At 41.0% G+C, this 13,172-nt stretch overlaps 1 protein-coding gene across 31 annotated transcripts in view; it reads right to left on the reverse strand.

The window, feature by feature from the left end:
- HMBOX1 (homeobox containing 1) overlaps positions 1-13,172 on the reverse strand; it is a 224,162-nt gene that overhangs the window by 113,810 nt on the left and 97,180 nt on the right. For all 31 annotated transcript variants that reach the window (XR_011386241.1, XR_011386240.1, XR_007918102.2 and 28 more), the window contains 2 exons: positions 9,901-10,377; positions 429-514 (listed from right to left, as the gene is read on the reverse strand). Coding sequence is in view for 24 of the 31 variants with exons in the window: in XM_070068230.1 (XP_069924331.1) it covers positions 429-514; positions 9,901-10,377 (563 nt within the window). In the remaining 7 variants the exon portion in view is untranslated. The remainder of the gene's footprint in view (positions 1-428; positions 515-9,900; positions 10,378-13,172) is intronic.

Consider the following 13,172-nt stretch of genomic DNA (forward strand, 5'->3'; position numbering starts at 1 on the left):
TGAGAAAAGTAGCTAAAAAAACAGTCTTATTTACCCTCAGGAATCATTTTTAAACTGGGAAAATTAGGAATTGGGTTGAAGGACTTGTTAAGCTTTCAAAAATATAAAATGTAGATAGCAGTTGGATGTGCATGTGTCATAAACTCTGCTAGAATTAGAAGAGAAATAGAGAAATCCTTTTTTAGTCATAAAATTGGGAATTCTGTTCATAAAACAAATGCTATAAAACTTACTAGCACAAGCTAAAAAAAAAATTGGAGAAGTTCCACGATATTGGAGACAATGGGTTTTAAATCACAGGCATACATTATTATGCTTAAGTTGACAGGTCTGTACTGCAATGCAGATACGCAAGCAACATTCCAATATCTGCACCAGAACACAGAGATTAGACATGATTCCAGAATAAAGGGCTTTTCAGCTCTTACCTGTTACCTGTGCAACAACTGCTTGGGAAATCCTCCGATTGGCAAGAAAGGCTTTGATTTCCTCTTTTATCACACTGCTGTCCCTCCTAACAAAAACAGAAGACCAACAATGTAGGTTGAAAGTAGAAATCCTCATCTTTGCTAAAAGAAAGGTGAATCAGAGAAGCGGGGAGAATACAGAAAGTAAGGATATACACACACAAAAAAGCAAACAGATCAAACTTGTTTGAAAATATGAAATTATAACAAATTAAGAACATCAAATATTCAAGACCTAAAACATGACACGATCAGACATGTTAGTGAATGCCACAGTAGATATAAGTCTTATACTAGAGGATGGTTAATTGCATGGTGTGTATAATTCATATCAGGAACAAGGCTGTCACACGGTATATCAAAGTTTCACTACTGAGGAATGAGTGTATCTTACACAAACATAAATCCTAGCAAAATAAAAAGCAACAACAATAAAAATTACTCATGAGTATATTGTGGGTTTATGTGTAAACTACACAACTGCATAAATAATGTTCATTTTAAAACCTTAAAAATGGTTACGGGAATTCAGCTTCATTCTTACAACTACAAAAATTCTAGTTATTTTCAGAAAGTCTTTGCTCTTTAACTTGCCTTTTTTCTGTATAAAAAAATTAAGGTGGGAATGGATTGAATATTAAATCTTATTAAAGAGGCATTTATTCATTTCCTATTATAATAAACAGAATACTAAATAATGAAAAGTATATACATTCTGTGTTCTTGGATTACATATTAGAGATCTCATTTTTCCTCCACTAAAATGCTTGTCACAAATTTTTTTATTTAAAAACTCAGCGAATTCTCAAAATGAAAATGAATGGCAAGACTGTGCTTCCCCACCATAATACACAGGATGCTGAAACAAAAATTAAACTTAAATCCTTAAACCTAAGCAATTTCTCTGAATGTGTTTTTTCTTCAGAAGGGATTACATAAGTATAGCACTCAAAGTAATACACAACAGTGGTAACTTATTATCTAATGCAGGGGGTCAGCAAATTATGGGCCATAGGCTAAATCTGGGTGCATTTGTTTTTTGTACAACATATGAGCTAAGAATCATTTTCACAGATGGACATCTATAATCAATTTGATGACAGAGAAGGCCAACATTGAAAAAAATTAAGCAAAACATTATCTTCCTCCCGGTTTTTTCCATTCTTATTAGTAGGCTATATTTAAAAAATTATACTCAATCATTATTCTTCTATATTGAATTTTGTCAGAAATAATTTGTGGCCTTTTTCTCCTTCATAAGTATTTAAACTGTATCCTCATTTTTCCTTTTGGCTACGAAGTCAAAAATATTATCTAACATTTTATAAAGCCCTGATCTAATAGGATCATAAAACTTAAAAATTATTTTGTAAATGAAACACAAACTACAGGGGCTAAAGTCTCTTGAGATAATTTGGAGAAACTATTTTTTTTAAAAAGATTTACTTTTTTTATTTGAAAGACAGAGTTACAGAGAGAGGTAGAGACAGAGAGAGAGGTCATCTATCAGCTGGTTCACTCTCCAGATGGCCACAACGGCTGGAGCTGAGCCCATCCGAAGCCAGGAGCCAGGAGCTTCTTCCAGGTCTCCCATGCTTTTGCGGAGGCCCATGTACTTGGGCCATCATCCTCCGCTTTCCCAGGCCATGGCAGAGAGCTGGACTGGAAGAGGAGCAGCCGGGACCAGAACGGACGCCCACATGGGATGCCAGCATCCCAGGCCAGGGAATTAACCTGCTGCGCCACATCCCTGTCCCTGGAGAAACTATTCTATCCAAAACAATCAGTTAACATTTTAATATAAAACACGAATTTATAGAACAGGAATTCTAGCCCCTTGATAAGAAGTTACACAGTAACTCATAGAATGGCAGATGTCCTAAATAGCACTCTGGCCTCAGAAACAGCCCTTAAGGCATTCGGATATGGCTGAAGAGCCCATGAGAGTATTTTAGGCATGCAAAGCCAAGACACCCTGAAAAAAAAAAAAAAAAAAAAGGAAGATCGCTGCGAGTGAGATCCCAGTGGAAAGAATGGGGCCATCAAAGAAGGAGGTACCTTTCTCTGAAGGGAGGAGAGAACTTCTACTTTGACTATGACCCTGTCGGAATAAGATCGAAGTCGGCGAACTCAAAAGGCTTCCATAGCCTTGGCAACTCATGACTAGAGCCTAGGGAGATTACTGATGCCATAAATAAGAGTGTCAAATTGTTAAGTCAACAACAGGAGTCACTGTCACTGTGTACTTACTTCTCATGTGGGATCTGTCCTTAGTGTGTTGTCCAATGTGAAGTAATGCTATAACTAGTACTGAAACAGTATTTTACACTTTGTGTTTCTGTGTGGGTGCAAACTGATGAAATCTTTACTTAATATATACTGAACTGATCTTCTGTATATAAAGATAATTGAAAATGAATCTTGATGTGAATGGAATGGGAGAGGGAGCGGGACATGGGAGGGATGTGAGTGGGAGGGAAATTATGGGGGGGGGGGGAAGCCATTGTAATCCATTAACTGTACTTTGAAAATTTATATTTACTGAATAAAAAATTAAAAAAAAAAGAAGTTACACATGTTGTTGGTTGATCTCCATGTTCCCTTTTGGAAATTCTCAAAAAGAGCATTAAGGTGATGGTGATGACAGCTTCCAATCTGTAGCTCTAAAATATACTCTTGATTATGGATTGGAACTCTGAATCAAAAAGAGTTTTAAAGGAAGAAAATGAAGAATCAAGCTGCCTATTGCAATATTTAAAAAATTCTTCCTAATCTAGATTCTGAGGTAGAAACTAGCTAGACTCTTTCCAAAACACTTGTCTGTATATTAATAATCAGTCCACTAAGTGATAACTCTAGCAGTATCCATTTCATAGGCTTGCTAAATATTGAATAAAACAATCAAATCATCATTTGGCTTATGATACAACTACCAAATTGCTCTGAAAAAAGTTCAATGAAATATTTCATTTCACAATATAGAATGACCTAGGAAATAAAACTAAGGACTCTTATGGGGGAAAATGATAAAATGTCATTTTCTTGACTACTGATTTAAACTGGATTTTAAATCAGTCTATTTTAAATCAAATTCACCTAGAGTAGACATTAAATCATACAGAAGAGACAAAACTCAATTATTCCAATTGGGAATATCCAGTTTGTGAATTATTCAAAGCCTTGCAGTATATTATCAAAGACTGAAAAAAGCAGAAGGAAACCCAAAAGCTACAAAACAGAAGTAACTCACATATCCTCTCATGGACCACATTTTTAGAGATTTTGCAAGTATCTAATTATACATAATGAGCTAAGAAATTAAAAACTCTTTACTGATTTTCCAGAAAGAAATTTTCTTGAAAGAAAAATATAAAATGTTGGCCGGCGCCGGGGCTCACTTGGCTAGTCCTCCACCTGTGGCACCGGCACACCGGGTTCTAGTCCGGGTTGGGGCACCAGATTCTGTCTCAGTTGCTCCTCTTCTAGTCCAGCTCTCTGCTGTGGCCCAGGAAGGCAGTGGAAGATGGCCCAGGTCCTTGGGCCCTGCACCCATGTGGGAGACCAGGAGGAAGCACCTGGCTCCTGGCTTTGGATAGACACAGTGTGCCGGCTGCAACACACTTGCCGTGGCGGCCATTTGGGGGGTGAACCAACAGAAAAGGAAGACCTTTCTCTCTGTCTCTCTCTCTCTCTCACTGTCTAACTCTGCCTGTCCTATATATATATATATATATACACACACATATATATATGATGTGAAAGGTAACTGTATGCATGAACAAGAACATTTTAAAAAGCTGGAGCCTGGTATATCATCTGGTAAAATGAGAATATTAATACTTCCCCCTTCACAAGTTGTATGCTATCAAATGTGCATACATATGTGTGATATATTTGATTCTTCAATACAAAATTTTTTTTGAAATTGTAAAAGCACTACATAAGCCGGCACCATGGCTCACTAGGCTAATCCTCTGCCTTGCAGCGCCGGCACACTGGGTTCTAGTCCTGGTCGGGGCGCTGGATTCTGTCCCGGTTGCCCCTCTTCCAGGCCAGCTCTCTGCTGTGGCCAGGGAGTGCAGTGGAGGATGGCCCAAGTGCTTGGGCTTTGCACCCCATGGGAGACCAGGAGAAGTACCTGGCTCCTGCCTTCGGATCAGCGCGGTGCGCTGGCTGTAGCAAGCCAGCCGCGGCAGCCATTGGAGGGTGAACCAACGGCAAAAGGAAGACCTTTCTCTCTGTCTCTCTCTCTCACTGTCCACTTTGCCTGTCCAAGAAAAAAAAAAAAAGCACTACATAAACATCATTTTATAAAACCTAAGAAATTATCCCAGGAAAAGAACAAATGATCACTATAACCATGTGAGATTGAAGTAAACATCTGTAGCAGACCCTTTACGTATCATGGAAAGAACTCTATAAAAGTCAAGTTAGGCACAAGCAGTGAATTGCTATTTAATTGGTTTTACTAGGTACTTTCAAAATAGTAAAAGCATTAAATTTTGTGTCCTGTGGGTGATTCCACAAGGCTGCCTGTCTAGCCCCTGCAGTTAGCCTAACTGCTGGCAGGTGGCAGGAGCCCCAGTCATATTTCTCTCCACCCCTGCCTTCTGCTAATCAGGTAAACTGCTCCAGGGTGTGGTCCAGGCCCACCTGGAAAGCTATCCTAGCTACATGATCTTCAAGCTGATTGCAAAGGTATATTGGCACCAGTGTTGGTTCTGTCCTATAGTATTGGTGTTGCCTTGAATTAGTTACACCCCTTCTACCTGCCCTTTAAATATACATGGTGGTGAATACAGACAGACATGTTCAATGAAGCCTGTCCATGGTGCTTCTTATGGGAAGGACACTGTTGCCCTACTCTCCCCGACAGTGTGGCTTTGCAAGACAAGCCATAGTGTCCAATTCTTTTACATATTTCAGAGTTCAGTCATAGTAGGCTAGGGTTTGCTCGTTAACTTTAACATATTCTCCTTCATCTCCCCTCATTCATCTTTCTTTAACTGCTTGCCTCTCATACATTCTTCATTGTACCTGTGAAACCACCAGTTTGTTAGTGTGAAAACTTGATTTACTCCAAATCTAATTCTCTCACCTCCTTCTCCTTCCTTCCTCTCTTCATCTGAAATTTGATGTACTCCATAAAAAGAATTACCCTTCCTTCTCTTACCCCATAATCCCTACCCTAAGACTTTTATTCCTCAGTTATTATCGAATTAAAGTCAGGAGTAGACTGCTCTTTTCTTTGATTTCATGGCTTACCTCCAAGATAAGCTACCACTTGATCTGTACCTAACCATTCGTCTATTTAATTTCTTCCTAAATTTTCAAGTCATGAACATGCTAGATTCATCTGAGTGATTTCCACAGTAAAATGAAATTCTTCTTCTCCACTTTCTGCTTCCATCACTCATATAACTTGCTAAACTTATCAACTGTTACCAGTAGACCTTTCTTAATATCTGGATGAATCCAACAGTATGGTACTTTGGGTAGTTCCCTTTCTTCTAGATGCAATTAACTGTCAGCTATTCAGAGTTATTCCTGATCATCACAACTGAAAAAAGATCTCTTCTTCCATGTCTAATTTTAGCAAATTATACTACTCCCATGCTAACGTATTACAGGCCATTCTGATATTATAGTTGTTCCTAATATTGTCTTATCTTTCCTACCAGCCTGTAAAGTTCTTTAGCACAAAGATTAGATTGTGGTTTATTCACCTCAGGGTTTGCATAAAATAGAGCTCCATTTATTCAAGAGAATGAAGAAATCTGTGACAGGACAACAAAGATTATAAAATGGAAAACCTGATCTAGATAATCTTAAAAATAGCTTTAAATTCTTATTCTTAAATATGTGTAAGCTTCTCAAATAAGAATGTAAAAGAGTTATTTGCGGCAGTTCAAAAAATTGCTTTGATGGGGCTGGCATTGTGGCATAGTAGATTAAGCCGCCGCCCGCAGTGTCAACCTCCTATATGGGTTCAAGTCCTGGCTGCTCCACTTCCTTTTTTTTTTTTTGACAGGCAGAGTTAGACAGTAAGAGAGAGAGAGAGACAGAGAGAAAGGTCTTTCTTACGTTGGTTCACCCCCCAAAAGGCCGCTACGGCTGGCGCGCTGTGCCGATCCGAAGCCAGGAGCCAGGTGCTTCCTCCTGGTCTCCCATGCGGGTGCAGGGCCTAAGCACTTGGGCCATCCTCCACTGCCTTCCTGGGCCACAGCAGAGAGCTGGACCGGAAGAGGAGCAACCGGGACAAAACCGGCGCCCCAACTGGGACTAGAACCTGGGGTACCGGCGCCACAGGCAGAGGATTAACCTAGTGAGCCACGGCGCCGTCCTGCTCCACTTCTGATCCAGCTCCCTGCTAACGTGCCTGGCAAAGCAGCAGAGGATAGTCCAAGTACTTGGGTTTCTGCACCACATGGAGACCCAGAAGAAGCTCTAGGCTCTAGGCTTCAGCCTGGCCCAATCCTGGACATTGAGGCCATTTGGAGAACAAACAAATGGATGGAAGATCTCTCCGTCTTTCCCTTTCTCTCGTGGCTCTGCTTTTCAAATAAAATGAATCTTTTAAAAAAAGATGAATGGATTAAAAAACAAAATCTATTTGCTGCCTACAATAAACACATCTCACCAACAAAGATACATGCAGACTGAAAGTGAAAGAATGAAAAAAATATTCCACACTAACAGAAACAAAGTGCTGCTGCAGCCATCCTATCATCAGACAAAATAGATTGTAACATAAAAACTGTTACAAGAGACAAAGAATGGCACTATGTAATGATTAAGGGATCAACTCAATAGGAAGATGTGAAAATAATATAAACACACATGCACCTAATTATAGGTCACCTGGCTATTTAAAAGAAATGTTAATGGATCTAAAGAGAGAAATAGACTCCAACACAATAGTAATGGGGGATTTCAATATGCTGCTTTCAGCAATGGACAGATCAACCAGAGAGAAAATCAACAAGGAAACAACAGAGTTAACTGACATTATAGACTAAATGGACCGAACAGATATCTACAGAAGTTTTCACCCTACAGTGGCAGAATACATACTCTTCTTGCCAGTGCATGGAACCTTCTCTAGGACAGACCACATGCTGGGCCACAAAGCAAGTCTCAGCAAACTCAAAAAAATCAAAATCGTATCATGCATCTTCTCAGACCACAATAGAATGAAACTGGACATCAACAACTCAAGAATCTCTAGGGGGCCGGCGCCGCAGCTCACTTGGTTAATCCTCCACCTGTGGCGCTGGCAACCCATATGGGCGCCGGGTTCTAGTCCCAGTTGCTCCTCTTCCAAGTCCCGCTCTCTGCTGCAGTGCGGGAAGGCAGTGGAGGATGGCCCAAGTGCTTAGGCCCTGCACCTGCATGGCAGACCAGGAGGAAACACCTGGCTCCTGGCTTCGGATCGGCACAGCGCGCCGGCCGTAGCGGCCACTTGGGTAGTAAATCAACGGAAGGAAGACCTTTCTCTCTCTGTCTCTCTTTGTCTATAACTCTACCTGTCAAATAATAAATAAATAAATAAATTTTAAAAAAAAGAGAATCTCTAGAACATATACAAACACATGGAGATTGAACAACATGCTCCTGAATGAACACTGGTTCACAGAAGAAAAAAAAAATTCTGGAAACAATGAAAAAGGAAAGGTAACAACAGATGTTACAGAAATAAAAAGAATCACAAGAAATTACTATAAAATTACTACACAGTAAGCAAAGTTGTAGATTGTGGAAGCATAACAATGGAAAAAACATGGTTGTTGCCCTCAGTGTCCCATGTCCAGTGTGTAGCCTTTTTCTAATTACCTCCGTTGAAAGTGGACTCCTTTTCTCAGTGATTAAAACTCACAATCTTACATGTATCTTGTAACAGATAACGTGTGTGTGAGTGTGTGTGTATTTGCCTCTATTGTCAAAATTTGAACTTTAGATTCTTAGGGGCAAAAACCATGTCCTTTTGTCTTCCTAAAAGAGTTTTCATATTATGAGTACTCAAATTATTTTCTTGATTGGAATGTTGGCAGGAAAAATTAAAAATGGACATACTCTGTATCACGAAAAAATTATCCCTCAGAAAATGTACTTAAGGATTATAATGTGCATGTTAGAAATCAGCTCTTACAGCCATAAAGAGAGATTAACCTTTAATAAACAGAATAGAAAAGGTTTATCAAGGGGCTGGCACTGTGGTGCAGTGGGTTAAAGCCCTGGCCTGCAGCCCTGACATCCCATTTGGGAGCCAGTATCTCATATGGATGCCAGTTCAAGTCCTGGTTGCTCCGTTTCTGACTCAGCTCCCTGCTAACTGTGCCTAGGAAAGCAGCGGGGAATGGTCCAAGTCCAAGAAGAACCTCCTGGCTCCTGGCTTCAGATCAGGTCAGCTCAGCTCTGGCCGCTGTAGCTATTAGGGGAGTGAACCAGCAGATGGAAGATGTCTACCTTTCTGTAACTCTTTCAAACAAAGGAAAATAAACCTTTTTTTTTTTTTTTAAAGGGCTTATCAGCTAGCAAAGAGAAAGAGATGAAGTAGAGAAAATCTGAAATAAAAACATAAAATTTTGGGTCTGGCCTATGGCGGAGCAGGTAAAGCCGCTGCCTGCAGTGCCGGCATCCCAAATGGGCGCTGATTCAGGTCCCATCTGCTCCTCTTCCTATCCAGTTCTCTGCTATGGCCTGGGAAAGCAGTGGAGGATGGCCCAACTCCTTGGGCCCCTGTACCCATGTAAGAGACCTGAAAGAAGCTCCTGGCTCCTGGCTTCGAATTTTCTCAGCTCTGGCTGCTGCAGCCAATTGGGGAGTGAACCAGCAGATAGAAGACCTCTCTCCCTCCCTCCCTCTCTCCCACCCTCCATCTCTCTCTCTCTCTAGCTCTCCTTCTCTGACTTTCAAATAAATAAATAAATCTCTAAAATGAAAACACAAAATTTTGACCGGTGCCATGGCTCACTTGGTTAATCCTCTGCCTGTGGCACCGGCACCCTGGGTTCTAGTTCCGGTTGGGGCGCCGGGTACTAGTCCCAGTTGCTCCTCTTCCAGTCAAGCTCTCTGCTGTGGCCTGGGAGGGCAACGGAGGATGACCCAGGGCTTGGGTCCCTGCACCTGCATGGGAGACCGGGAGGAAGCACCCAGCTCCTGACTTTGGATCGGCGCAGCGCTGGCCGTAGCAGCCATTAGGGGAGTGAACCAACAGAAGGAACACCTTTCTCTCTGTCTCTCTCTCACTGTCTATAACTCTACCTATCAAAAAAAACCCACAAAATTTTAAGAAATATTTTTCATCTCAAAAGAAGGGCAGGAAAAAAAAATCAGAAGTCTTACAGCTAAGTAACTTAAATATAGCTTATTATTTAACAACAATTTAAGAACACAGACATTTTTAGGGGTCTCAACAAGCAAAGTAACTTACCTCATTAACTCCTCTACTTTATCATCTACATCTAAGTCCTCTTCTGAGGCTTCAAAACTGTATGACCTCTGACCCATGCTGTTTGCATGGTAGCGAGTTGGTGACATCTTTCCATTGGATGTGGACAATCGCTCATTATTTTCCCTCCCATTTTGATTGGTAGTACAAGGCTGAGGGGAGGTATCATAACTGTTGCTGGGTGAAGGGGACATTCCCGAATGCTGAGTCTGTGTGGAAGCTGTAGCTGTAGAAGAAGATGCCGGAACATTGTTGGTACTGTTCCCGTATGTACTTCCTCCATAGCTGGACCTTCTTCCAAACTTGTCACTATGCTCTTGATCAAGACGGTCTAAAGTTTCCAAAGCATGGAGAATTTCATGTTTAGTCATCCCAGTACGCCGAAGGCGCTGAAGCAGATCTATCTGCTCTATGGTAAATCTGGGTTCATCTGTATAGTGAGACATGGTTTCCAGCAAACTAAAAAAAAAAAAAAAAGAAAGAAAAATAAGTATCTTTATCGACAATATTTATCAAGGCATATGTCATTATGAAGAATGCAGTATTTCTACATTAACTTGTTTTCTTTTCTACATCTACTTCTTAATTAAAAGCAGCAAAACATGGGGCCAGAGTTGTATGTTATAGTGAAGCAGGTAAAGCTGCCACCTGTGACACCAGCAACCCATATGGACACCGGTTCATGTCCCAGCTGCTCTATTTCCAAACCAGCTCCCTGTTTATGCCCTGGGAAAAGCAGCAGAAGACGGCCCAACTGCTTGGGCTCCTGCCACCCACATGGGAGACCCAGAAGAAGCTCCTGACTCCTGTTCTGGCTGTAGTAGCCATCTGTGGAGTGAACCAACAGATGGAAGATCTCTCTCTGCCCCCCCACCAACCCTCTCTCTTTGACTTTCAAATAAATAAATCAATATTTTTAAAAAACAAGTTGTAAAGGGCCAGTGCTGGGATACAGTGGGCTGAGGCCCCAGTTTGCAGGGCTGGCATTCCATATGGGCGCCAGTATGACTCCTGGCTGCTCCATTTCCGATCCAACCCCCTGCTAGTGCACCTGGGAAAACAGCGGAGGATGGCCCAAGTCCTTGGGCCTGTGCACCCATATGGGAAAACTAGAAGAAGCTCCTGGCTTTGGATTGGCTCAGCTCTAGCCACTGTGGCAATTTGGGAAATGAAGCAGTGGATAAAAGACACCCCCCCCTCTCTCTTTCTCTAACTCTGTCTTTCAAATAAGTGAAATAAAGCTTTAAAAATAAAATAGTAAGATATGTCCCACATCAGAATGTTTTTGCCATGGCAAATGGATTGTTACAGGTATTGAGTTGATTAGCAGGTGAAAACTAAAAATAACAAAACTCATTTTTTTCTTTTTTTTTTTTTTTATATTTCTTTATTTTACTTGAAAGTCAGAGTTACACAGAGAGAGAAGAAAGGCAGAGAGAGAGAGGTCTTCCATCTGCTGGTTCACTCCCCGATTGGCCTCAATGGCCGGAGCTGCACTGATCTGAAGCCAGGAGTCTTGTCCGGGTCTCCCACGCAGGTGCAGGGGCCCAGGTACTTGGGCCATCTTCTTCCGCTTCCCCAGGACATAGCAGAGAGCTGGATAGGAAGTGGAGTAGCCAGGACTCAAACCAGCACCCATATGGGATGCTGGCACTGTAGGCAGTGGCATCACCCGCTAGGCCAAAGTGCTGGCCCCAAAACTCAATTTCATATGGCATACAATATACATTTTCCTCAATTCTGGTAAGCATTCTGAAAAAATTTTAGTTACGACAATAATACCAAACAATAGATGTAGATTAAGTACATATAGATCATTAAGCCCAGGCTATGTGATAACTAACAGGTCTTTGTTTTTTCCATTTTCAATATGTTATTTTTCATTAGAGTATTAATGAAAAGTTGCTGACCAAATATCTGCAAAGTAAAACTGAGAACTCTATGTATAACTTCACTTAGTGAAAACAAATGATTTGCTAAGCAAATACTTATAAGCAGTAAAATTATTTAAGTGGAAAATAAAAGAGGTTTATAAAAAAACTTATTAAGTACGATTCATCCACTACTTAGCAATTTCATCAGTTTTTCATTTCTGTAATGCATTCTCTCTTAATCCTGAAAAATGGATCTTCTACGGTAGCAGCCAAACCAAGCCATTTATTTTTCTTAAGAAATTGCTTCTATGTTTTCTCTACTTAAGACAAGATATTGCAGCACACCAGAAAATATTTTCTTAGAGTGAGTAACAAACATATTAAGAGTTGTCAAATATAAAAATTCTCACTAGTTGAATTTTCTATGAAATCTGATTTTTTTTTATATTAAAGATATTTGAAAGTGGTAATCTCTTCTATTTTAATTTTTATTGTTCTAGCACCAAACAGGATGGATGGCATGCAGTAGCCTGTTAATAAGTTTGCTGATGGAGCACATGTCAAGGAATTTTCTATTCCTTTACAGGTAACTGTCAATTTGGGGCCAGTTCCTATAAGCTATTGCAGACCTCATTGTCCACTGTCTCTTTAGCCCTCTTCAGGGGGTGGGAAATGTCTGGCCCACAGGTTGTATAAGGCTTGGGAAATCATTTGTTCTGGCCCTGCCAAGGAAACGGCAGGAGAAACTCAAAGTTCAGTAATTTCTGTAATTACTATAATTACAGTAAATCTATAGCAGGCTAATTTTTAGGTTCATGATTTTATATGGCCCATGAATGATACTGTAAATATCCAATTGACCCCTTGGCAGAAAAAAAAGATTCCTTATGCTTATATACTGTACTAAAAATTTACTGAACCTTCACTTCTAGGGAAGAACTTGATAAAGAGTTTCTTAAAATGTAATCTCATCTAATTCTAATAGCAACCCTCTGTGGTAGCTATTATTTATTTTATTTCATTTCATATTGATAGGTAGATGAACTGCTAAAGAAATATAGGCTCAGGGGCCGGCACTGTGGCTCAATAGGCTAATCCTCCGCCTTGCGGCGCCGGCACCCTGGGTTCTAGTCCCGGTTGGGGCGCCGGATTCTGTCCCAGTTGCCCCTCTTCCAGGCCAGCTCTCTGCTGTGGCCCGAGAGGGCAGTGGAGGATGGCCCAAATGCTTAGGCCCTGCACTCGCATGGGAGACCAGGGAGCACCTGGCTCCTGGCTTCGGATCAGCGCGGTGCGCTGGCCACAGCAGCCATTGGAGGGTGAACCAACAGAAAAGGAAGACCTTTCTCTCTCTCTCTTACTGTCCACTCTGCCTGTCAAAAC

The sequence above is a fragment of the Oryctolagus cuniculus genome, chromosome 2, assembly GCF_964237555.1.
Source record: "Oryctolagus cuniculus chromosome 2, mOryCun1.1, whole genome shotgun sequence".
Lineage (NCBI taxonomy): Eukaryota > Metazoa > Chordata > Mammalia > Lagomorpha > Leporidae > Oryctolagus > Oryctolagus cuniculus.